Genomic DNA, 25,419 nt, shown 5'->3' with positions numbered 1-25,419 from the left:
TTCCCAAACTTCTTCAAGAAAGAGTAATAGGTTTACATACAGCAGTAAACTATAGGAAATGTATTTCCAGAACTCTCTCTCCAGCTGCCGGTAAGTGGGATTAACACCATGGCCTTAATAAATACATTTAAAGTTTTGGTACTGTGTATGAATTGGACATTCAAAGCCCTGAAAGGTTCAAGTGCTGCTGTTTTGTTCAACCACAGAGAAAAGGACATGATCTGAGATTTCTAAGTTCTGCACTAGTATAGACTCAAAAGCTCAAGCTAAAAATTCCTCCGTCTGTTGACAGGTATTAATTAATGGCACCTATCTTTATAAATATATTAAGATGATTGATCCTTAAATGTTTATAAAATATTTTGAAAGTAAAGCCAGTTGCAAATGTTTAATACAGTAGGAGCTCTGGGCCTTTACAATACAAAGAGGAACCTGTCAAAATGGGTGCTTATACAAAATGAGCCATCCTGGTGATCCTCAGCTGGTGTTAAGGCTTTTAATTTAACAGCACAGAACATGAATTCAGTATTCCCATGAGAATATTAATATCTCTGTACATGGTGTCACACTGTAAAGTCAATCCAGGCAGTTGACCAACCTGGAGCATTCCAATAGCTAAGCGAATATTAAGCAATTTCGGTCTCTATCTTCCATCATTTTGCCAAAGCAGACTGAAAGCAGAGAATTTACAATTTATCCAGGGCTACATGGATTATCTATGGCAAAGCCCTGGCTTAGGTCCAAATCTCCAAAGCCCAACTTGACTACTCCTAGCACAGAACTATCTACTCTCTCTGAAAAAAAAAAAGAAAAAGTAAAAGAAAAAAGTCAAACCTAACCATCTCTGCAGATTTCATTAAATACCTAGTTTCTGTGGGTTGTTGGTTTCTTTGAGGAGGTAAAAGAAAGGAAGGCAGGGACACAAAAAAAAAAAAAAAAAAAAAAGAAATCCCACAGTTTTAGGGAGAAGTACAGGTCCATTAAAGATTTACTTTGGGAGTCAAAATTACTTGAGATATCTTCAAATTACAAAAAGTGTTTTGAAATATGGTTGGCATATCTTCAGTGCATTTTTGACAGTTGAAGACATGTTGCAGATTTTTTTTGAATTAATTTTAAATATCACTTTCTCCCTTTGTGATTTCTTGAGTGGGGTGTGCTGTAATTTATTTTTAAAGAGGCAATGTAGGTTTCTAGATGCTGTTAAAGGAATCCAAAATAATTTTTTTTTGCACCATGCCACTGTTCAAAGAATAGGACACTGAATTAATTTAAATATATTTTGGAAAGATTGATTCCCCCAATGGAATTTACACATCTACTTTCACTAATTATTCCTGAAGTTTCACCTATCAACTCACAATTTTCTACATAAGAGAAGCAAAACAGTTTGACTTTCCCTGACAGCAAAGAGCTTTAACAGAACTAGAATTAAAACTGGCATCTTGCACTCCTTAACTCTCTAATGTCTACGTTACCAGAAGAACGAGCACTAATAATCCCTTTTTATGTGAGCATTAGAACCCAGAGTTTAGTCTAAGCAGCTGGGAAAAGAAATCAACAAAACATTTATTTTAATAATGGTTACCTTGAATTTTTTTGTCATCCTTAATATTTATTTTAAATGACAGATATGTTGTCTGACTTTCAAATTAATGATAAAGCAGTGGCACTGAATATGTTTTCCTGTTCTTATTGCAACTGAAATATCAGCTGTCATTTTAAAATACATACAGAACCAAGCATTCCTCTCTTTTTTTTTTTTTTTTTGTTGCTTTTTTTAAAACCATTAATAGGAACCTTTCTAAAAAGGTACACAGAAAGATAGTCTGCCAAGCACACAATCCAATTGGCCTGATTTTCAGAAACAGCTTCAGAAAGTTTGAGAACAAACTTAATTGCAGTTACTTCTACTCAGTGTATGAAGTTGAATCTATATGCAAAGTGTTTCTGCAGGAAAATTGAGTTTCTTCAAAGAATAAAGACTCCAGATGAAATGCAGTTAACACTTGCCAACATATCAGTTAAATTGATTCTGATTTCCTACCTTTTTCAAGGCATTGATATTACCTTGCTGCAAGGCATTTTGGTTATCATTGTTATTTTCCTATATGAAAGCTTAGATGCATTTGCTGCTTAAGGGATCTGCGTTTATGGGCTTATTCCAGGTGTCCCTTGCTTTTTCTTAAGGAGAAGCAGTATAAAGATTTCAGTAATTGGACCTCTTTCTTGGAGGGTTGTGGGTATTTTTTGGAAATACACAGGAGAATTGAACTTAGATGAAGGGATTTGAAAAAGTCTGAGCAAGCTGTGGGAAAGCTAAGATCTGAAATAAAGGGTCATTTTATTTGCAGAGGCAGCCAGACTCCTGGGCTGGCACCCGCCAGAGTTTCAGCCCGTGGGAGAAGACGGTGCCCAGGGAGTTCTCAGCCTTCCCTCATGATCCCTCATCCCTAGGGATGGTGGGGTTGGAGGCCAGTACACATCTGCATTTCATCACAGGCAAAGATACAACTAGTGCACTATTTATGTTGTTGGATTTTTTTTTTATTTGTTTGTTTGTTTTTACTTACTAGCCATAAAGTTATTTGGTTCCAGGAAAGTGCAATTTAAATAGAGATTGGTTTTGTTGATTAATGCAGAATCTGGTACACTTGGCCATAAAAAATTCTGTGAGCAGCATAAGCAATGTACATTTGCTTCATATGAAGCAAAGATAAGCATCCCACTCTTTTCCTCTTCCAGTCCTATTTCTCCTTTCCCAAGAGCAGAGTGTTGCCTTTTGCACCATGCCTGGTATCATGAACATAAACAGGGTGGTCACCAAGATCCCTCTAATGCCCTTGAGGGCAGCACACGTCCCATCCTCTACCTCACACAAGAGACAAATGCAGTACTTTCAGTAGCTGCTGGCCAACATCTATTTTGAATCCTCCACACCCTTCACCATCTTTGTGGTAGACTGCAACAAACAGTGAGATCACTAAGAGCATGCAGCACACTTCCCACTCTGACAAGCTATGCCTTTAGAGACTTGCTTTGGAAAAGTGCTGGAAAACAACTGTATTTCTTTATCAATTTGGTCAATAAGCCTGTCTTCCCAGCTGTGGAGGAGGAAAGAGCACAGGAGCTCTTCTCCAGAACAACCTGTAAAAACACTGCAAAAGAAGAACCTATAGGTAGCATTTATTTTATTTTTTCTAGTGTGTATTTTAGCCCTTTCCTGTTAAAATGCTCAATCCAGAAGCTTCACCATGTGTTTTCTTACCTATTTTGTCTGCTTTTTCAAAGCTAAATAAATCTCGTTACTTCTCATGTAGAGTGGTAACACTGAGCATCCATTTCTTCTTGTAGGCAGCCTGGCAGTATGGAACATGTGCTATGATCCAGCCAAGGCTCTTTAAACTTGTCCTTCTCTGCAAACTTAATTTAAATTATCTAAGATATCAAAGAGTCTGTAAGAAACATCCTTGGGTTCTCACTTCGGAGTTTAAGTCCTTCTGCCAGCCTTTCATCTTTTTTTCAGTTTGTTGCATCTACATTTATTTGACATACAAGAGCATTTGTGTCCCTTGGGCATCTCCTTCAATGTGTTCCTAGCACATGTTCTCCTGGGTGAAGCATACAGTGCAGCAGTTAGACCCTTCTCCTTCCTTCTCCTCACCATACTGCCAGAGACCCCAAGCCAGAGGGTGTTGAGAGCCTGTGGGGGCACTACAGCATCCTGGACCTTCTGGTGCTGAGCACATTGTGAGATCTAACAATCAGCCAGCATGAATAGACAGATACATTTTGAAAAATGAAAGTTTACAGCTCCCTTCACATCTATCTGAGGAATGTATTTATAAGTGTTCTTGCAGAATTATGTCAACAAATTAATTCAAACAGACTTGCCATGGCTAGAGGATGAAATCTGCAATCTGCAAAGCCATCACTTGCACCAAAGTCAGTTTCACAAACATATTTTGCTTATTTCTTCTTCTGCATTCTGCTCTCTGCTCACCTACAAAACCCGGGAACACAGTATGCTTGCCAAAGAAGATTTAATACAACATATAACAGAAAGGACTTTAAAAAGGGGGAAAAAACCACATCCAATCCAAATACTCAAAGTCTTCATAGAAAAGAGAACAAAATCAAATCAAAGCAAGTAGAGCAGCAGCAAAAAACAGCACAAAGATTGAACAAAAATGCTGGAGAAAATTTGCTGATTCTTGTTTTAACACGCAGCTGAGGATGCTGTACAGCATCCTAAAACTAGCAGATAACGAGAGCCCCTTGCTCATCCAAGCCTGCCCTAGGACAGGCATTCATCAAGATGCTGCTTCCTGGACTTGTTCTTTCTTCTTGCTTGCAAAAATAAGAACTGGCTCAAGAGATGCTTGTAACTTGGGGTGCTTAACCTCAATTTGGTCGGTTCTGGTCTTCTCAGAACATTGTATTTCTGAATACTGTCCCTGGGCCATGTGTTTTAACCCAGCTTCATGCCAAAGAGTCAAGAGCATGCCTCCCCACTTCCATGTGGACATCAGCTATGGTAATGTTATTGGAAGTTGGGTGTGGGAAAACTGATTTTTGCCATTCTTCCTTTACTAGTGCATGTTTAAGTCTCATTTCAAATTCACATCATGGTAGCACATTTCAGGACCTGCCACGACAGAAAGTCAGTTACACCAAACACACGGGTGTACATACTATACACCCAGATATTCCTGTTTCCCTTCCCTTAACACCTAGGACCTTCTACTAAGTTAACCAACCCCTCCCATACATTGTTGTGTTAATCTTTCACAAATCAAACACGCCTAAACACATCACTAACCAAATCTCTTCCTGTGCTGTTTCACATTGCTTTTAAGGCCCACAGACCTTGAAAGAATTGGAAGGGAGCAGGTTTTTCACCTCCTCCCCACCCCAGAGAAGCACTGGAAGGAACAAAAGAGCAGTTGCAGTTGTTTCACTTTGTAACTAAGTCACTGTCATCCTGCTTAACGCACTCAGCAGACTTTGAGTGACAAACAGCAATAAGCTTGCTTTCAGAGATGCCAGCTGATCCTGGCTCAGGCGAGATCAGAGGGCGGGATGTGCTGGTCCAGCCATTTAGTGTGAATTTGAAACTACTCCTTGAGGTCCGTTCTGCTGAAAAGTTGAAATGTGTTATGGAAATAATACCACATCCCATCCCTGCCTGCTTAGCTTCAGCCTGTGCTAAGATGTAGAAGATGAAAGAGTAGAGGAAAAAAATGTGGGTGAAAACAAGAATTAAAAAATCCCAATGAAAACAACAAAACTGCACAATCTGTACTGTGTTTTGGAAAGGGAAAGACCACTGGAAGAAGAAGAAAAATAATCAGGTAAGAGTAGAGCGTCTAATCTGAACAACACAGTCCTGAAAAAAGATGAGTATCTGTCTTCCTTAAATGTTTGTGTGGCCTGTGCCAAGTCCAGAATAGACACCTCACCAGCAAACTCTAAGTAATGAGCAAGATCAGGACATCACGATACCGTGATGAGACTTTTCATGACCAAGTAAGTGTGTTACTTAAAGCCTTACAAGTGAAGAATGTGGAAAATGCATGCTTGAATGTGTGTATTATCAAAGTAATTGTCATGTTTTGTTCTCTGATTTTCCCAAGCCCATCTGCTAATTCAATTTTTGTTTTGCCACGCTGGATTGTAAACACAGATAAAAGCTTGCAGGGCATGTGCTCTTCTCCCACCCATTTTTTGCAGTTTTCCCCAAACACTAAATGGTGTAGGACTCTGAAGCTATTTCATTTGTCAAGTTGACTTACATTTTCAAGACACTCAGAACTCTTTTCAGTCTTCAAAATCTTCCTTTACAGTGGCTCCCCTTGGCCATAGCCAGGCAGCTGCCCCTCACACTGTCCCACAATGCTTCTCATTTCACCCCCACAATGTCTAACGTTGCTTTTCTCAGTATAAATTTTCTTCTTCTAAGAAAGGAAAACCAAAACCAAACCATAATTTCAAAAACCAAGCATCAGAAAGAAATCTGCAAAGTAGCATTTGGCTCTCGATTAACAGTGGAGTGGGGGCTGAGATGCCTGTGAAATCACACCTGTCACTTACTGTCACATTTACTTTACTTCTCATTTGTTGCTTGTCCTCAAAACTAAGATAAGGACTATCTGAATGATCATGTTCAGCACTGCAGCAGTATTGTTCTCATTTTCTTGATCAGCAATGATAAATATGGTACCACCAAAGCTGCACTTCTTGGGCTTTGAGGCAGCTAACTGCTGGAGTCCAAAAATCAAGTGGAGTTTAGAGGTCATAAAATGAGGTAAGTGAGCTGATCCTAAGTCTCTTGCCTGTACTAAGCCTGGTTTTGAGGGATTATAATTTTTTAAATCTTTCATGAGACCTACTCATAGTTATATCTCTCCTTTATTGAAGGAGCTGCTCACATAAACTGCCCAGTTCTTTGACACTGGCCCTTGCTCAGTTTCTTTCATCCTCAGTGGCCTAAACCATCTATTCAACAACCTTGCTTGACCACAGGCATGACATATACTCAATATTTGAAACTATTTCACTGACTGGGGCTTTTAGGATTTTTATTTCCTTCCATATATTTCATAACTGCATGCTTTTTTGGGAAGTTCCCATCTTGCCTAGATTTTTTGTACTGTCCATCCTGCCTATTCTTACATCCAAAGCCTGTTCTTTCTATGTTGTTGCCCAAATAACCAGCAAACAAGATTCCTATCTTCATGCTGGTCCCAGTCAGTTCACTGAGTGTTTCATTCTCTTTCTCTTGCACAAAGTTTATAAATCCCCCTGTGCAAAAGCAAGAGGCGTATTCCTCAGGCCTCTGCCCTTTGCAGTTCCCCTACCTTAATGCACTATAGCATCCATCGTACCTGTACCTGCTACCTTTAACCCACATACCAACAGTTTACTTGTATTTAAGGCCAGAGAGTGCTGCAGGCTGTGACTGACTGCTGGAAGGACTATCACCTTCGAAAGGGTCTGTGTTAAGCAGGGCTATTATTTGAAGTAAACAAGTGCCTGAAAGGAAGACACACTGAAGCAGAAACAAAGCCCGCACTTCTTCCCAGTTTTTTTAAAAGGCATTTTTAAAAGCCTTTGCCACAGACAGAACCACACTGCTATTTTCTCACAGCTGTAATTACAGCTCATTGTCACACTAGCTGAACCAGCTTGTCATGCTGGAGAGGAAATATTAGAAAAACCTATACTGTGCCTAGTGCTTTTATGCTCCATTTTTATCCCCATCCCTGAAGCTGTCTGACCTGTGAGAACTACTGCTCAAACACTGTTGTGTTTCTTAATACAAGGTAAGCTGGAAACCTTGATCGTTTCAGAAGATGAAACTAGGCAGCAACCTATTTGTACAGGTTAAACTGCATCAACTGAAGCTTCAATGATACGATTTTGTGCAACAGAAAAGGTTGCAGCAGTGCCACAGCTTCCTAAGTCTATGATTTCTACCTCACACAAAATGAAGGCACACACTGCTTCAGCAGGTGGTTTCAACCATTTTCAGTAAATAGAGGCAATTTTGTGTTGCTAATCTGTATCATCAGCAAGTTTCATAACTTCATCCTGAAGCTGGAGGAAAAGACTACAGCAGCAGGTTCTGTGCTGAAGGGAGTTTGGACTGTGAGTCCAAATGGGCTATTTGTGCCCACTCATGGACACAGCAAGTGGATCAGAAAGAATAACAACACACGAGCAGCGAGACTTATTGTTCTTGGCTGCAAATGGACTGGGATTTCACCTGCTGGGACTTCAGCAAAAGAAATATCTTTCAAGCCTTTTCTGAAACTTACCAGTTTGGCTTTATGGCCACTACAGAAAACAACTCGCTCTGTTTACTTTGAGAGAGAAACTCTATGGACACTAAAATCTTTGGTTTCGTGTTTGCTATAGGAGTGCAAAAAGACAGCAACTTTCTTCAAAATGTTGGGACTTGGAAAAATACCGTGCCCTTTCAGTTACCAGTCTACAAAAGATTAGATACACAAAAGAGAGACAAAAGTTTTCCACCATGAAATGGAAAGAGCTCGCACTGGTTTGCACCTGGCAGGAAAATATTATCACATAGTATCACAATCTGGAGATATCGTGTTTTGCCAGATGCCATTTTTGTGCTCATTACCAAAAAGCTCCAGGGTATTCCAAAGCTTGCAGAAAGATCATGTTTTGGTTCCATGTCCAGGAAAGAGTTTTTTTTTTTGTTTGTTTGTTTCTTTTTTTTTAACATAGACTTAATTTTTTTCTGCTTGCTTAGTGGACATTGAAAAATCTCTGAGCATATGAGGATTTCAAATTTATCTTGATGTAATTTGTGAAGTCAGGACTATTTTCTGATCCAGATGGAAGCTAGATGGGGTTACAAAAGACTGTTGAAATCAAGCTTTTGTATATCAACAAGGCACAAAAACATCTGTTCATTGTTGGCCAAGGCACAGTTAATAAACATTATTATTAGGTAAGCATCCTATTGTGCCTGTCATCATACATGTCAATCTCTGCATAAATTAGGACTCTAAACCCAACAGCAGGGAAAGCATTAATTTCTGAGAAGTATGGGCCAAAACAATGCTTATGCCTGTCAACCACCACCACATCTCACAGCATTCTTTTACTCAGTCTTAAAGAAAAAGCATCCAGCAAGCTTAAAATAATTTAGAAACACTTCTATATTATCAGCATCTCAAATTTTGCTCAAACACAGCCTCTAGTTAAAAAATAAACAAAGACAAGGTTTTGCTGCCTAAAGTTGAGGGGACATTTATGGGACTAAACCTCTGCATATTCTGAAAGTCTCATCCTCAGTATACACAATCTGTTCCTAGCAGGTTATTCAACCCCAGAAGGGAAAGACATAAGTGAAAATTCACAGATATCCTTGACTATCCTGGATCTGCAGAGGTTACAAGACCTTTGACTGTTTAACAAAGCAAGAGCACTAGCAATAAACCACCACAAAGGTTCCTTTGTGAGATTAGGATCACTTAACTCAATTCAGACTTCTAGGTGACACAGGAAAGTGCAGCAGAAAATGAGTTACTTTTCAGTACAGAAGCAGGGCACTATAAAAGCAGCTTTTACATTTATTTCAAGATCTCAGGGTTTCATCTGACACAGCAGCAGAATGAAGCTTAAAAGAGGCCCTTTATGCAGTCATTTGTCAGTCCAGGTGGCCTGGCCACGCAATGATTCTGCAACATTTTTTCTCGGGCTGCTCCTTCCTTGTCCTTTAACATTTCAATTTGCATCGGAGTCTCAAACACATAGCACTTGCCTACCATTGCTTCCCCACTTTGCTTTTTCAGACCTTTGATTTTGGAAATTGTTAACTCCTTTGCAAGAGCACACTCCTGCAGTAGCTTTTGCTTTCACGTTCCTCTAAGGAATGTTGTGTTTCTTAATGTAGCACATTGTGCAAGGCTAGGATGTACCATAAACTACATAATTCTATTATCTGAGCAACTTCTTGAGTGAAATAAATACCAGTAACTGCTTGCATATACTGAGGATACTAAGCTTCGAGCTTCACTCAGGTCTGTGACTTACCCAGGAAGGCAAAGCCTCTTTCAAAGCTGTTGTTTCCTGACAGCAGAATTAGCCCAAGAAGCAGGAAACATAAATTCTAGAATCTCATCGACCAGCTAGGGTCTGATCTCTCAGGACCCAGATAAAAGTTCAAAAACTGGGTCTCTTCACACCTCCATCTGCTGGAGCTGGATCACTATGAACAGGGAAGGCAGATTCCAGGTCTAAAAAAAAAAAAAAAAAAAAAAAAAAAAAAGCATGCAACCTCTCTCCATACAGGGTGCTGAGGTTTAGTAGCTCTTGTTTTAGCAAACTTCAGTCTCCATGATATTGCTTTAGACACTTCCAAGGATTTAAGGTGATTCCAAGGATATCAGGGTCTGATACAGTCATTCAGTGTTGGATCCTAAGCTCTGTTTATTTAGAGAAAATTTAGATAGTTCGAACACATCTGTAAGGTACCTCTTTGATTACTGTTCTATAGAAAATGAACTAAAGCCATCAAAGCGACACTTGGAACTCCTTCCACTAGTGGCTATGGAGACTAGGACATGAGTCATCACTTCTCAGTTTTAGAGCACAGAGCTCTAAAAAACTTTTGGAAATTTTTACACTCCTTTAGTTCCTTTCATTATGTGACATTAGACCAGTTTCAACTTAATTCATTCCAAATTTGAATCATCTCACACTCCTCCGTGGATGAACTCTTTCACACTTCTTTGTATTCTGACTTGATGCCCATTTGCTCTCTCTGTATTTACTGCTTCTGTTGGTCCAGTTTATGTTTATGCTGCTGAGGAAGGCAGAACCTGTGTACCTTGCAGGCTGAAGCCACTTGACTGAGTCTGTGCTAATATTTCAGCAAGGGTGGTAGCCAGCAGAAAGATTTTGAGGAGTCTGGAAACAACTATGGACTGCTCCAGGGCCGGAGCTGGAGCTGACACATTGCAATACTGGTGCCGGTGGTTTTTCACTTCCTCAGGGAGTAAAATATTTCCCTCTTTGAGTGCCCAAGGTTGGGAATACTTCTCTCCCTCCACTGCACACTCTCTTTATGAGAAATACCTCTGGGGCAGGTTTTCATAGTCCCTCCACTTCTCTTTCTTTGTGCACAAGTGTAAGGAAAGGACACTAGGGCAGCACCTATTAAGGGGAACAGAGCTAGTGCTCCCAGAAAACAAAGCTGGCATTTGCTGCCATGGGATGAGGTAAGGGAGGGGAAAGAGCTGCCACAAGGAAAGCCAACTGTCTCTTCCTGACTTTATACTAAAAAGCTGGTTCTGTTATTGTCTTTTGCCTAAGAGATCCCCAAGGTATACCATTACTGGAGAATGATATTTCTGATCTGCTTCTTACACATCACATTCCCTCTGCATACTTTTCCCTGGCCTTGCAAGAACTTCCCACAAGCTTTTTCAGTCATGAGCTATTGCAAAAACTCATTAGGTCAGCACAGTCAGCTACGTGAACAACAGGCAGAGTAGTTCCCATTTGCAGAATAACCACCGGCAGCTACAATACCTTCTAGCTGCAGGGGATGCTCAGGCACAGTGTGCTGCAATGCCAGGATTCATACCGGCATTTGCACCAGTCATACTTACCGCATAGGGGAAACAGGACATAAAGATCTTACCAAGGATTATGAAATACTGATGGGGATGAACCCCACTGCCACCAGCACAGCAGCCCTCCCTGAAAATAACTATTAATTCAGCCTAATGGTAATGATACATTTTTGATCAGGAAAAAGCCCCCACAAACCCCACATTAAAATCACTCTGGTCAGAATGGAATGTGGCTTTCAAATTCTACAACTCTAAGAGCTACTCATCTGTCAAAAATTTTATCTAGATTTCTAGACTAATCTTCCAAACACCCCTTATGGACAACAGAGTAAGGCTCTTCCAGAGTCCAATCCATTTCGTCCCAGACACAGGTCTAACAGGCAGGACGCATCAGTCTGTGGAGATGGTGCGTTGTTTCCATAAAACATGGTGACCAGATAGTGAGCTGTAGATGATGCACGCCAGAGGTAGCTGAATGCCATGACCTCACAGAGAAATCTGGGAATGTTGCAGTGCTGTTGCATGCAGCTTACAATCCCTTTTCCAACGTGGCAAAAGGAAAAAAGAGCAATTTTGAGTATTAAGAATCCAGACCCAGTGAACATTTTTAAACTTGATTTGTTTACCTTGCTGCTCATAGGTAGAAACTAACAATGGGTGACAAAAGAAAAACACTTTTTTAAAATCTGGAAGAGGTGGAGCTATGCAATATGGATGGAGGCACTCAAAAAAGTCTGAGAAGCAGAATTTCTTTAAACGTTTCTGTCATTTATAGTGATGGATGGGTAATTCCATGTGTCTGACGGAAGAAACTAGAGCATGCAGATGACATGGAACCTTCACAAACAATATCCTTTTGAGATTTTCCTTACCCAAATATATCAGTCTTCCAGACAAGAATGACTCCCTAACAAGGACAGTAAGTGAGAGGGTATCAAAATAGGAAATAATATAAATTAATCTTTAAATAAAAGTTTAATTCACTCTTACTTTACAGAATGTTTAAAAGCACCTTATCATTTTACTGTCAGTTCTAAAAAAGACCAAGTGACCAGAATATGATTTTAGCTGGTAAAATCTAGGAAACCTTCCGAACAAATGGATACAAGCTAAGTGAAAGCACAGTAGTATTTTGTAGACCACAACTATAGTCAGAATCTGGCATTGGTTTATTCAAATTTTGCTTTCTTGGAAGCAAAGCTTACATGTCCGTAAACATAAAAGTAAACATTGCTTAATTGTACAATTTGCTAAACAAATACTTTTTTACCCTGAAGGGCATACGCAGAGCCATCTATATGTCTTACAGTTCTCCTGTTGACCTGTGCTTCAATATTTTTGAAAACAATTGGTTCCTTTACCTTTTTAATGGTGCTTAAGAATTTCTTCCAATATTGTGCAAGTCATAGGCAAGGCCATTCTGATGTGTGCCCTTCCTTACATATTTTTTTGATCAGTACATAACTAATGCAACTGTGAAAAACTATACATTTTCAGGAAAATGTTTTGATTTTGGTCTTGTAGTTAAAGACCTTCTATAACTGAGTTGTTTACATGGATTTGAATCACAAGCATGTACACAACAAAACCACTATACCAATGTTTCTTGGTCTATGCATAAAAAGTATGTCTTCTACTTACACTAAAACATACAAAAAATAAACTACAAAAATTGTTTACACTTGATTTCAGCAAAAAAAGCTTTCTTCAAGAAAAATGATTCTTCTTTTTTCAGCCATCAAAAAAGGAATGCAAGTAAACAATAAATACATGTGCTTTCTCCATATAGACATATTTACACTTGAGTCTTTGGCTTATGTTTAAGTTTCTTTATAAAGACCTTTATGTGATCCAGCCATCATTGCACATTAAAACAAAATAAGCCAGTTTGTTTTACTATATATAGTATATATATGCAACACTTGAAACGTATAAAGAATGAACCTTACTATCAATTTGCACTGTTATTGTACTTCAACAATGTATCAAAAGAAAAAAAAAAGAAAAATTAATACCATATAGGAAATATTGATACATGCAACAGATGGTCGCTTTACTGTAATTGAGAGACGGCTGCATATACAAACACTGAAAAGTCCTAATTTGCGCAAATCTCTTCTGACTCTGGTTTTCATTAAATAGTATTTCTGTGGCACTAAATGTTGATACTGTATACAAGCATAGAAACAGATTGAGTTATTTTATTAAGATACACAACTTCATAAGAAAAATACTTTGCATTTAAAATTTAAAATCCCTCCCACCCCCCTTTTCCCCTAAAATCTTTCTTCACAGGATCAAGAACTGTTGTCAAAACAGCTTATTGAGATTCATGTATTTGGTGAACTTTGTCACATCCATGCCGACTAAGAGGATTCCAGGTACTCCAGTGCAACATCATAGCAGAAGCGATATTGCTCCTGTAAAGGCAAAAGGGGGTTGGGGACAGGAAGAGAAGTTAAACTACGATTCTAAAGTCTTAGCAGCAATATCTACAAACAAGAATAGTAGTTGCTAACTACTACGCAATTTTAACCTCAAGCCTGACATGCTTTGGGTTTTGTTTCTGTTTGGTTTTTTTTTTTTTTCCTACTACACAAGTAAAATATATTACCAGCTCTGATTTAAAATCTCATCCTAACCAATGAACTGGAAAAAAACTCTGACCATGAAATGCAATGATTTGATTCTCTGATTTTTTCAGCTTCTGAACAAACTGGTTTATCAAACATGAAAAGTTCTGTCAGTCAGAGCATTCTTGCAGTGAAAGCACCTTGACTCTGATATAACATTTATATTTAAGTTAGCCGATACTGAGCAGTTAACTCGCGCCTGCTGCTTGGACAGCCAGTGAATGCCTCAGGAATACTGAGCTGTGACACAAAGCTGCTCTGGGCTCACAGCCCATTTGTACAGTCATGTCGATGCAATGTCCAAGAGATCAGATGCACATTTAAAAGAGACGTTAAAGCTCAAACTCCATCGTGGTTAGTATTTCTCCGTAACAAGGCTGCTGTTCAGAGCTGATACTGGGGGAGAAGGAGGAGGAAGGAGGAGAGGGCAAGAAGAGGAAACAACAAAACTAATTCGATCTCTATTGTCCTTGTAACCTAACAAAACAAATTTGCTTTTGTGATTTATTTTTGTTCGCAAAGGAAGCCAGCGTGATCCATTAGCAGGAAGTGGTGGGGATATCTTAAAGGCTTTATTGCGCTGCTCATTTTTGTTATCTGATCATGTTGCTGAATGTAGGGCACATGACAGTGTTATATATTGGTTTTCCTGGTTTGTGCTCTAACTAACGACTCAACAGCTGCTGCTGTTCAAGAGTTCTGAATAAAAACCCACACAACAGAAACACAGAACTATGGAAATTCAGTAATTGCAGATTAAAGCTACAATGGAATTCAGGGGCATTTTGAAATGAAATGTAAGTTTACAGCCCATTTATCAGAAACACACACAATCTACCTTGGCCTCCCTTTACAGTGACACAAGTAATTTTCCATGTGATCTGACCTGTTTTCTTCACAGCAGTGAACTGAAATCCAGGCAGCAATTCAATATGTTGTGTCTCAGACATCTATGGCACAGCAGACTGCAAAGTACTTGCGGCAAAACCAGCAATACATAGCCCCATGTCACTGCTGCTACAGGATGCTCTATCTATTAATATTTTAACCATCTTCCTAATTTATGTGGTCGCAAGGGATGGAAGCGAGGCACAATAATTAGGCAAATCATGCCACAGAAGCTCCTTGATCCTAAGCAAACACTGACACCTGGAAAAAAGGGCAATATGGGAAGAGGCAGCTACAGCCATTTTGCTCAATACGCAAGTTCACAAGGTCGGAAGCAATTTTCACTGTGCATACACTGCAAAACGTTTTTAATTTCAATTGGCATCCCTGATTTTTATGCTGTAGGCAGCCATCTGGCTGAAAAGTGACACTGGCTGCTGGCAGTGTGAGAGTCAAGTGGCAGAAACTCCCTAACAGTGTCTAACCTGCTTTCACATTCACCTACAGAAAGGAAAAAAAAAAATCCACTTGGGAGAATTTTTTTAAGGACTTCCCACAATATTCAGCTTTCATGACAGATCACTCAAATGGATATGCGCTCATACTGTACACATAAAGACTGACCAGAAGAGTGAAGGTTATTTTAAGTTCTGGCAATGTACGTGCAAATATTTGGTCTTGTAGTTTTGCTAACTCAGGCTCATATAGTTTATATTAGTTTATTTTTTATATTGCTTTATTATTTAGGTTAACTGTTGGACTCAATGATCTTAATGTTTTTTTCCAACCCAAATGGTTCTATGATACTATGTGTTAATATGCAACATACTAGATCCAAGTCTTTGATTTTTAAAGTTCTGAGGTATCATTTTGATTACTACAAGTCTGAATAACAAACATTATCATTATTCAGTACAGCTTCCAAAGCAGCAGTTGTTATTAAGAAGCAAAATGTTCACATCTCCAGCTACTAATCTGGACTTCATAGCTTATTCCTACCAAGATCTGCCTTGCTCTGTAAAATTTCAGGATGGTTTGTGTGAACACAACCTGCTGCAACTTCTCTTCAAATAGATAGGTTATTTTTGGAGTTTAAAGTGCATTCTGTTCACTCAGAACGTTTTCTGTGAAAAGCCACAGTACTTCTACAAGAAAAGTAGCATAAAATGCTTAGCCTGGCCTCTCACAATGCTGATGTGTGTGACTCAAAAGTGTCCCTTTCCTCTTGTGGCACAACATCAGTTTGCTCTGTTTTGTGGGCTCAGGACTGAGAATGCAACTCACACAAGAGAGCCTCTGGCTCCCTGGTTGTTTGCAGTAGCCCCAAAGGGCTCATGCTTACCGGAGTTTCTACCATGTTGGGCTTACTGTTCCGCAAAGTCTTGACGGCGTGGAAAACATCCACCACGTTCTGCCTTTTCACCATCTCAACCACAATGCCGATGGCACAGAACATCCCGCTACGGCCACCGCCATTTCTGTGTGCAAGAAAAAGAGCTGGTTAAATGTCACTATGGTGTATGAGAGCATCCAAAATGTGTTTCTGTTCTTTCACTCTGTGAGCACGACTGATTCCTGAGTCCCACGGGGAGACCAGGCTTCAGCAATCTCCTTGCAGCTCCAGTGGGTTTGGTCTGAGATGTTTGCTGTTCCTGACCTTCCTCTCAATTACTTCTTTTGAATTCTGCCCTTACAGCCCACCACGCCACCCAGCTATGCTATAGCTTAATTTACATAGGCATTAGAAATAAAACCCTAAGTTCAATGGCAATTACAACATTAGAAATAAAAAAATAAGTTGAAATGCAAGTAAAATAATTTCCACTTAGTTCTGGAAAGAGACTCGAGTTATCCTACAGTATGAGGATTATCTAAGCCAGAGTAATGCCAAGGCATCACTGATTTGATATCTTGTTGACCTCTGGGGACACTTCTGAAGTATTTTAATCTTCATTTCAAAGAAATTAAGGCAGGCATTTCTTCTTATTAAGTGTAAATTAGGCAGAAGGTTCCATGGATAATGAGGAGGGGTGGGCAGAAAGGGGCCAAAAGTTAATCCTGAACATTTAAACAGAAGCTTTTTTAAAAAGTAAGGAGAAATGATAATTAAATTTCTAAGTTTTAAATTTTATATTTAAATAAGGTAGGATAGAGGTTGGTCATTCTCTGCTTACGGAGACAAAGATGCTGCCTTTGCAAAACTCACAAACCAGCTCCAATTTAAATATCAGGCTCAGATAAGCAGCCAGCGGTCATTTATCAACAAGTTTTAGGATCATGTACTGTATCACAGAACTTTTATCTGATTTCCTATATCCATAGTTTTCAATCTAAAACATTCAAAATATAGTAGACCTTCTGGAAAAAAATGCAACACACGACATGCAAGAGATACATAGGAAATAATTATTTGGCAGCCAGCATAAAAGACTTCCTTACTGAAACCATACAGAAGAAATTGATCTGTACATATTTTCTACCTGGAAAACATGCTATTATGTACAGAGGGAGACAATACGCTGTATCACTGTAGTATCATGCCCAAAATGCTCGTTCCCATGGTACCTTGACCCAACAGAGACAAATCAGAAAGTTGACCAAAAGCCAACCCACAGTAGAAGTGGTACATTTTGTTTGGTTGGTTTTTATAAAAGAAACAAGGACATGTGCAAAAGAATGTAGCTGTAAGAATGCTGCTTCAACTTAGAACAAGAGTTTATAAGCATTTATTTGAAATAACAACAATTTGACTTTCTCCCAGTTACTCACAGGCAATGGATGATGGTCCGGCCCTCCCCCTCTTCACATTCCTCTTGCCATTTTTCAACTTGGAGAATCAACTTCAAAAATGATCTCTTGGAAGCTGGCACATCTCTGTGAGAAGCCCAACCCAAATACTGGAACTGCTGCACCATCAGATAGCCCTCTTGTGGCTGAGGGAAACCAAAGAGCTTTAGGTAAATATGGCACCTTTACATCTTGGTTTAGAAAACCAAAATATAAAACTGACACAAACCCTAAGTGTTTATGTTATGGACAGATTCCAACATGTATATACATTCCATATAGGTAGGAATGTAGGGTCACCATTAATTTGTATCACTTGAGCTCAAGGAAGGTGTCAAAAAAGGAAAAAAAGGGAGCTACATTGAAGACAACATCAGTTTATCAATCACTAAGGTAACCTATCCTGACTTCTAAATGGACAAATCCCCCAGATTCTACGTGTCAAGGGTTTTTATTCTTAACATCAACTGTCAATTAAAAATATCACTGTTAAATTCTTAGACCTACAGAATGGAAGAGACATAGCTTTGGCTCCCATGCATAAACTGACCCCGTTATAAATAAACAAGTAATATTGGTGGACAAATATGACTATTTTCCTTGAAGTCTTCCTTTTTTGCCAGACTGATAATGAGAGCCTTGCTGCCAGTCTCTGAGTCTTCCATGTGCTAGATGCTACACAGGGAGAGCTTTGAATAGAATTAGACTGTCACAAGAAAGGCCTCAATATTTGGAAGAATGTTTCAGTTTCTTGGAACTGAAGTATTCAAAAAGGAGTAGGAATGTGGATTTTAGAAAAGGAAGAACAGAGCAGAGAGATATTCAGAAGCAAGACATAAAGGTGAAAAGGCATGGGAGGCAAAGAGAAGTAGAGAAGTAGAAAACCAAAACATTGTAAGAAAGGAGAAATGGAAAAAGTGAAAATAAGACATTAGACACAACACTCCCCACACAACCCCCCCAAAAAAAGAGAGGAAGTCTCAAAATACAACAAAAAAAGCACACTATGGTTCAGTGTGCCTACATCTTAGCTTCCTGTAGTTACCAAACAAGGTATGAAGAGTTGAAAATGTTTTTCTTATCTCTGAATATAAGCAAAATAAGTTTGGATAAAATATTCGTCGTATGCAAACTGATCTTTCCCCTTTGAAAAATGAAAATGTGACCAAAGGGAAAGAAAAAATAAATAAATCTTCGTATGCTCTGTAATCCATTTTCCCCACAACTGTTCTTCAGCATTAATGAAAGTTAAACGGACACTCCAAGTAGTACTTGGTGGCGTGGAAGTACAGTATTGCATGAAAGATACAAAGTTGTAAGTAAAACAGGGGCTGCTGCTTAACTGTACATACAATGGTGGCACAAACATCTGTAACTCTTTACACGCAGGCAACATAAATGATTTATAGGGGTGAGCTAAAGGAGGAAACACTGCATGGCAAACAGGGTTTGAGAAGATGCTGTGACCGTGTAAGACGCTACAGAACAGCAAAATGACAAGATGGTGTAAAGTGTGAAAGAGCAGACAAGAGCTCAAGACCGCCACTGCTACTGAAGTTGAGAAAAAGATGAGAAATGTAGGTCGAGGCACAGTGGTGCAGAGCCCTTCAGAGGCAGAGGAGCTTTTGGAGTTTTTTTTCATACCCCGCTTTGCAGGGTGCCATAATCCTCCTTTTATGTTGCGGTTCTTGCACCTTAAGCTGAGAAGGTGCTGGCTGCATAACCAGCCCCAGTGCTCCTGTTTCTGATTCACCACAGAAAATGTCTTACAGAAGCTATGAATTAAATACCTGTCACTATATGTTCCTTACAAGGATATTTCTTTCCCTGCACACAGAGCAAACAGTGTACTTGTCATACATTTTCTACTCATCCGGGAGAACACCACAGAACAACAGCCATTCACCTTACTGCTCTCTGCTTAGTGTGTAGCTATAGAAAAGTACTAGAAATTAGTATTAGATATTGATGCCCGACTGCTTCTTTTCTGGGTAATATCTTAAGAACATTAGTTATTTTACCATTATTCCAAATTAAAACCCACAAGAGCCTAGAGAGCATTAGAAATGACATATTCTTCCACTATATATTGTTATGAAAATGCTCACTCTTGTTAGATTGCATATCCTGAAAATTCGGTTTATGACATCGCAGTCCATTGAACACGACATGCATTCCACTTGGATGGGACCGTACCGCAGTATCCCTTCCTCAGGCCAGTATTGCGGGCAGCCCTGCACCAAAGCAAAACAGGCATAATTAAATGGTATGTTACAACTGGAGCGCTGCCTTATTCCACTGCAGATCTCTCACCTAAACTTTACTGAGCAACTAGTGTTAATTAGTTGCTGTAAAGCAGAGAATAACTGTAAAGTCATGGCACTGCTCTACATTTTGATCATGTAGTGGATCCAGAGTGATTAAAGCATGCGATGGTATGTGGAAAACTCCAGCCCCAAACTAACCTGTGCTAAGTCGACTTCATTTAACATCACAAGAGAAGTACAGCCGTAGTCGTATACTAATCTCCAGAAATCTTTCACAGTGTTTGGTAAAGGATGTTGTGTGACAATAAAAGCTGCTGGCTGCCTGTAGCTCTGTAAACACAAACGATTTTATTAGCACTGGTAGAGGAAGTACTTAATAACTTCCACTCAAACACTGCAACAGAAAAAAACTTAAAAATAAAACAAAGCTGTGACATCAATTGCACAAGATTTCACCAAAGCTGTTGAAGTTAAAAATACATTATCATCTCCGGTAAGAACAAAGAGGTTACTCTGCTCACATCTACCTTCTGCTTTGTCACAGGCCAAGCCCTGTTTCAGTTCAGACATGCACGGGGCACTGAAGATGCTCTTCAGGACTCCATTGACCTGAGGCTCAAGCAACTCCGCTCCAGGCACAATGTCCCAGAGACCGAGCAGGAAGCCTTCTCCCTATGTTGCAGAGAGGGGAGCAGAGGTCTCAGGTCACCCCATCCACAGCAGGTTACACGTGAGCTCTGTAACTGAAGCTGGGACTATGTTCAATCCCAAATTCTTTTTCAGTGCCACGGCCACAAGGTCACCCATGGAACTGACCTTCAGGATTACTGGGGCCCATTTCTAGCTGAAAGGAGAAGTTAAACAGGAAAATAGTATTTCCTGTCATGGCAGGAGATTCCATTTTCTGTGTGCTGTGTTAGACACAACTGCACATAGGGACTTCCAGCCTTTAGGTTAGCTGAGATGCAACTAATAGCAGCGGGGCTAATTCCCTGCAGCACATATGTTATGAGCACCAAGCAGAAAAGAAGATATCAGAAGGTTGTTTTCAGCCAGTTTGCAACTATGCACCGAAGAGTTCTGCGGTGAAGGAATACAGGTATGAACAGGCAAGGAAGCACCAACAGGTTCATCTGAGAAACATAGTAAGATGGTGAATATCCCTGTAGGTGGATGGGATTGTAAGTCACCAGTTTGAAGATGAAGTGCTAGGACTGCTGTATGCAATGCAAAGATCCCTGTGTTTAGCACCCATGCTGGTACCAAAAGCACTTTGGCTGTTTTTTATTGAATTAAGTAAATTATCCTAGGAGAAAGACCTGGTAGCACAGCTAAACCACTTTTGGTATGGAAACTTGCTTGTTTGAAGATTGATATGAGGGATCTTCATGTGCGATATATTGACATACCCTTGAAGAGCATAGTGCGAGGCCCAGAAGGAAAAAATACAATTCTTTTCACCCTTCTACTTGCTGTAAATTGTGAAGATAAAAAAAATGAATGTCTTGAGCATCAGTACTTGTTTGACAACAGAAAAAGGTGGCTGACAAATTTTTAATCTATGTTTGCTATGCTTTTTTAATGTGGGAAGCAGCATATTGGGGTAGTAGTGGCTTGTGTCCTACTTCCTAGATCTGCCCAGGAAGCGAAGAGTAACAACCAATATCGGTTCTTCCCTTGTATTTTTAAGAAATAAATTATGTACTAGTTTTGTACTAGTTTTGTACATGTTTCCTGACCCTCTTCCCCATGATTTCTGGTCTTTTCTGAGATGAGAGAATGTACTGAGTTCTGAGATGATGAGGTTTTCAAAAAGAAGAGGCAGGAGACCCACTGTCACACTGGGAAGCAGACACCTTGTGGGAACACAGGGACAAGTACATTGTGGAAAGGGGAAAGTTTCCATTTCTGTTTTGTTATTGAAAGTCCCTTTCCTTGCCCAGCAGTGGGGTCCCCCTCTCTGAATAAATCGGTCTTAAAAATAAAACCAAAAAAAACCCAGAAGAGAAAGGACAAGAAAAAGCTTTTATCCTCCAGTTTTAACGCTGTACTATCAGCCTTGGTACATGACTTCATTGTAGTATATTACTTTTTTTCTGCTGCTTTTTTCCTTTTATTACTACCATTTCTGCCTTTCCTTACTTGCCTCTGACTGCTCATCCATTAATACATTGCTTGGTTCCTGTCGCTGCCTGCCACACGCTGCTACGCACTCAGAGCCCTCCTGCCACCCAGCCGTTCAGCCTGCATCGTCTTCCTTCCTCCCCAAACCACACTCCTCTATGCAGCTGTGTTGGTTGGTCCACAGCACATCAAATTTATCCAGGTGCTTAATGTGATTTTAACTGCAATTCTAAACAATTTTAGTTGCTACCAAAATTCTGCTCACTGCTCTAATTTATCCATTCAGCCCCAGTGACTCCATAATAGATTAGTCTCACACAATGCTAGTCCTCTATTTTTCTGGCACAATAGCTAATTGTGAGATTAGGGACTGCATTTTGCTAGCAGTTCAAATGTTTCCTGCACTAGCTCAGGCAGAGCTCTGGGATGAATACATCATTCAGTCCTGATGATTTGTGCTGCTATTTGCCATTTTATTCCAGCATCTCTTCTTGACACTGCAGTTTCTGACAGTGCTTCATTTTTGAGGAAAGGAGATGGTCCTGAAAATCAGGCTATTTTTTTAATTTAATTTAAATATTTACTGTAAAGGTGGCTTTAGGGGCCTAACTTTGGAAATGCTAATGGCAGGCACAGGCAGGTATATGACAGCACATATGATTAACTGCTTTATCAATCAGACACCTATAAGCAGGTTCACCTGTATTTTTCCCATTAATTCACCTTTTCCCCTGACAGTATATCCGTCGCTCAAACTTCAACTTTAAAGAGCTGCAACTCAAAATATGAACAAAAAAACCCCCAACTCTACCCCCAAATATGCCAAAGAAACATTTTTTTCCTTCATTCTTCCCCTGTCTCTCCTGCTTTGATATATGTAGGCTTTTTCCTAAAATAGCAATAGTAACCTCATGCTCAAGTATGTAACATTCACTTCTCAACAACGAGCAGACTTTTGAGATTCTGCTGAGATTTGGAGGACTGGAGACTAGAGCTTTACATAATGCTGTTGAAAAGGGGAGATTTCCAGTGGGTCCCACAAGGATGCAGAAGACTAAAGATAACAAACCTTCTGAACAAGCAACACAAGCTGGTGGGGTTTCTTACCCATTCGCTCCACCCTTCCTTGTTAGGACAGTTTTACTGGGCACTACACTAAGAAAGAATTACCCTTTCCTAAATCAGCAAGTGCTCTCTCTCATGTTACACAGTTTTTCATAGCACACTATGCAGACAAAGAAGATAGTCTCTTACGTCCATAAGAGCAGCATTGATGTAGTTGCTGCTCTCCCCATCAATAGTAATTAGGAAAGGCAGACATCTGTCAGGTGGCAGCATATCCATGAAGCGGTTCTTGTCATGGTTCCTTGGCAAGCAGGCTATGCTGCAGTCCTCTGCTTGCAGGCGAGGGGTCACAGAATTCAGGGTCTAAGGGAGAGAGGATGCTTGCTTTAGCACACTGAACTAACAAACAATGGACTCTAGATTCCCCACGTTTTCATTTAAAATATTGCAATATGGGAAAACATGAGACATTAGCAAGAAGACATTAGCAAATAAGAGCTCCTATCTATCTGATGGATGTGCTGAGTCTTTTCAAGGCGGGTTAAGCTGCAGGTGTAAAAGGAGCTCCATGTACCACTGAACAGATTCCACATGACACTATCCTCTCCAAAAGGAATAAAACAAAGAGGATACTTTGGACCTCTAAAGAGCTGTGCAAATGAAAACAATACTCTCTGCGGTTCCCAGTTAGTGCTCTTTATTCCAAATATTTACTGCTATTTTATTCAAAGGATGATACTCCATACTTAAAACAACTTTGCAAAGGATGTAAACATGGATGCTTTATTTTGTGGACTAAAAGGGACCAAATGTTATAAATATGATATGAAAACCCTTTCCCTTCAATTAAATTAAATGTATCTAGAGGCAAAAACACTGTTGTCACATGAAGAGTTAGTAGGAACTGTGAATACCTGAAACTCATCTTTGAGATGTGAAGAGTTTGTCTGAGAGTCTATTCTAATCATATCAAAATAAGCAGCTTTGAATTCGCAGACAGGAATGGCAGTTTCTCCACACAGGCAAGCTTCTAGAATGGCATCATGAATAAAGATGTACTGCTCCTACCAAATTAGGCAAAGAAACAGAAATTATAGCCATTTAAAACCAACTGATTTTTCCTTCTTTTAGGATAAACAGATCTCCTGCACACTGTAAGAGTCATTCAAGGTAGTGTCCATCAACCCATTAAGTAACACTTTAGTACAAACACAATCTTGTCCTAATTGGTATGCAGTTAACAAGGATGTTTAGTTCAGAACTAATTTAAATTCAGTAAAACTTAACAGAACAGGCATAGCAATTTATTTAATGGGAGGTTTTCAGTTGTGGTGCTCGAAGGTTTCTGTGTGTATGCCAGTGACTTGTTGGCTTTACTCATTTTGTTCTTTTAAAAATAGCTTTCAGTCTTACAATACTAGCAGAAAGTGTAAATTGCTTCAAGCACTATTAGTGTGATTAGCAATTATTTGGCACACTGCGTTTTCCTTATGCGTGTGCAAGCTAGTACACCAATTGTCTGATAGCGGGCTCCAGGCCAGTAATAAATTCAAGTGCGTCCCAACAGGAACAACATTTTTTCCTATTTTTTTTTTTTTCCTTTGACTTGCCTTGAGATATCCTGAGCCCTAGACAATTGCATTACTATTTCAGTCAGGCCTCCTGTCAATTTTTACACAACGCCTATTATATTTACCCCAAGAGTAATAGATGTAAATTGTGTCTACACAGCAACTTGCGAGAACTGTGCCAGCCTCACCTAGCTATTGTGGATACCAATGAGGTTATTAACAGCACAAAATTTAACATGTGCCTGTAACAACAGCACATGCCCAGGGACCATGGTCATATTCTGGCTTTACAGCCTGTGCCGCCTTACCCTCATAGCTATGGAGCTATTGCCACAGCTATGGAGCTATCGCCATCACTGTTGTCTAGATGAGCATCACAAGAATTTGCTGCAATTACAGCTTTATTTAGCTGCGTGAGTATGAACTCCTGAGAGATGATGAGAGGTAAGAGGCAAAAGTGCGACAAAGAGAAAGGAACTGCAGCAGGGGTGTTAATTCACATGCAAGAGCAAATTAAACTGGGATGGTTGAAGCAGTCGCACTGAAACGCTCCACCACAGGCACTTCCCAAAGGCCCCGTAGTTGATCAGGAACATTGATTTGTTCAACGGCCACAGGCTGCAGCATGGAATAAAACCTGCACCAAATTGCATTGATATGCCTGGCTGCCAGCTGCAGAGATTTCCACATGGTCACAGGTGAAATAACTTCTCAGGCAGATGTCCACATGGAGGACAGGAGAGAGGTCTGGCAAACCACTTCAGGTAACCTGTCTTAATATGTATCAATAAACTATGTTTCTGTGGAAGCTCAATGACTCTCAGGTGGCAGAATGGGAGCTGTTCTAGCTTCATCACTAAGACAATAGTTTTACTGTGGAGTTGCTGAAGGCATGACAAAAGACAAAAAGGATAGAAAAAGGAAAAGGCTTGGTGATGAGGTTAATAAAGCAAATAAAAGCAGAGTTGAA

The 25,419-nt window shown here is 39.7% G+C and overlaps 1 protein-coding gene across 6 annotated transcripts in view; it reads right to left on the bottom strand.

The window, feature by feature from the left end:
* Positions 1 to 12,260: 12,260 nt before the first annotated feature.
* Positions 12,261 to 25,419, bottom strand: part of PTPRK (protein tyrosine phosphatase receptor type K) — a 412,154-nt gene continuing 398,995 nt past the window's right edge. For all 6 annotated transcript variants that reach the window (XM_056343552.1, XM_056343554.1, XM_056343553.1 and 3 more), the window contains 7 exons: positions 23,793 to 23,942; positions 23,068 to 23,241; positions 19,888 to 20,019; positions 19,531 to 19,656; positions 17,405 to 17,568; positions 15,978 to 16,113; positions 12,261 to 13,534 (listed from right to left, as the gene is read on the bottom strand). In XM_056343552.1, coding sequence (XP_056199527.1) covers positions 13,481 to 13,534; positions 15,978 to 16,113; positions 17,405 to 17,568; positions 19,531 to 19,656; positions 19,888 to 20,019; positions 23,068 to 23,241; positions 23,793 to 23,942 — 936 coding nt within the window. In that variant the 3' untranslated portion in view covers positions 12,261 to 13,480. The remainder of the gene's footprint in view (positions 13,535 to 15,977; positions 16,114 to 17,404; positions 17,569 to 19,530; positions 19,657 to 19,887; positions 20,020 to 23,067; positions 23,242 to 23,792; positions 23,943 to 25,419) is intronic.

The sequence above is a fragment of the Falco biarmicus genome, chromosome 6 (assembly GCF_023638135.1).
Source record: "Falco biarmicus isolate bFalBia1 chromosome 6, bFalBia1.pri, whole genome shotgun sequence".
Taxonomy (NCBI): Eukaryota; Metazoa; Chordata; class Aves; order Falconiformes; family Falconidae; genus Falco; species Falco biarmicus.
Note: the sequence above shows the minus strand (reverse complement) of the source record. Positions and strands in the feature narration are given on the sequence as shown.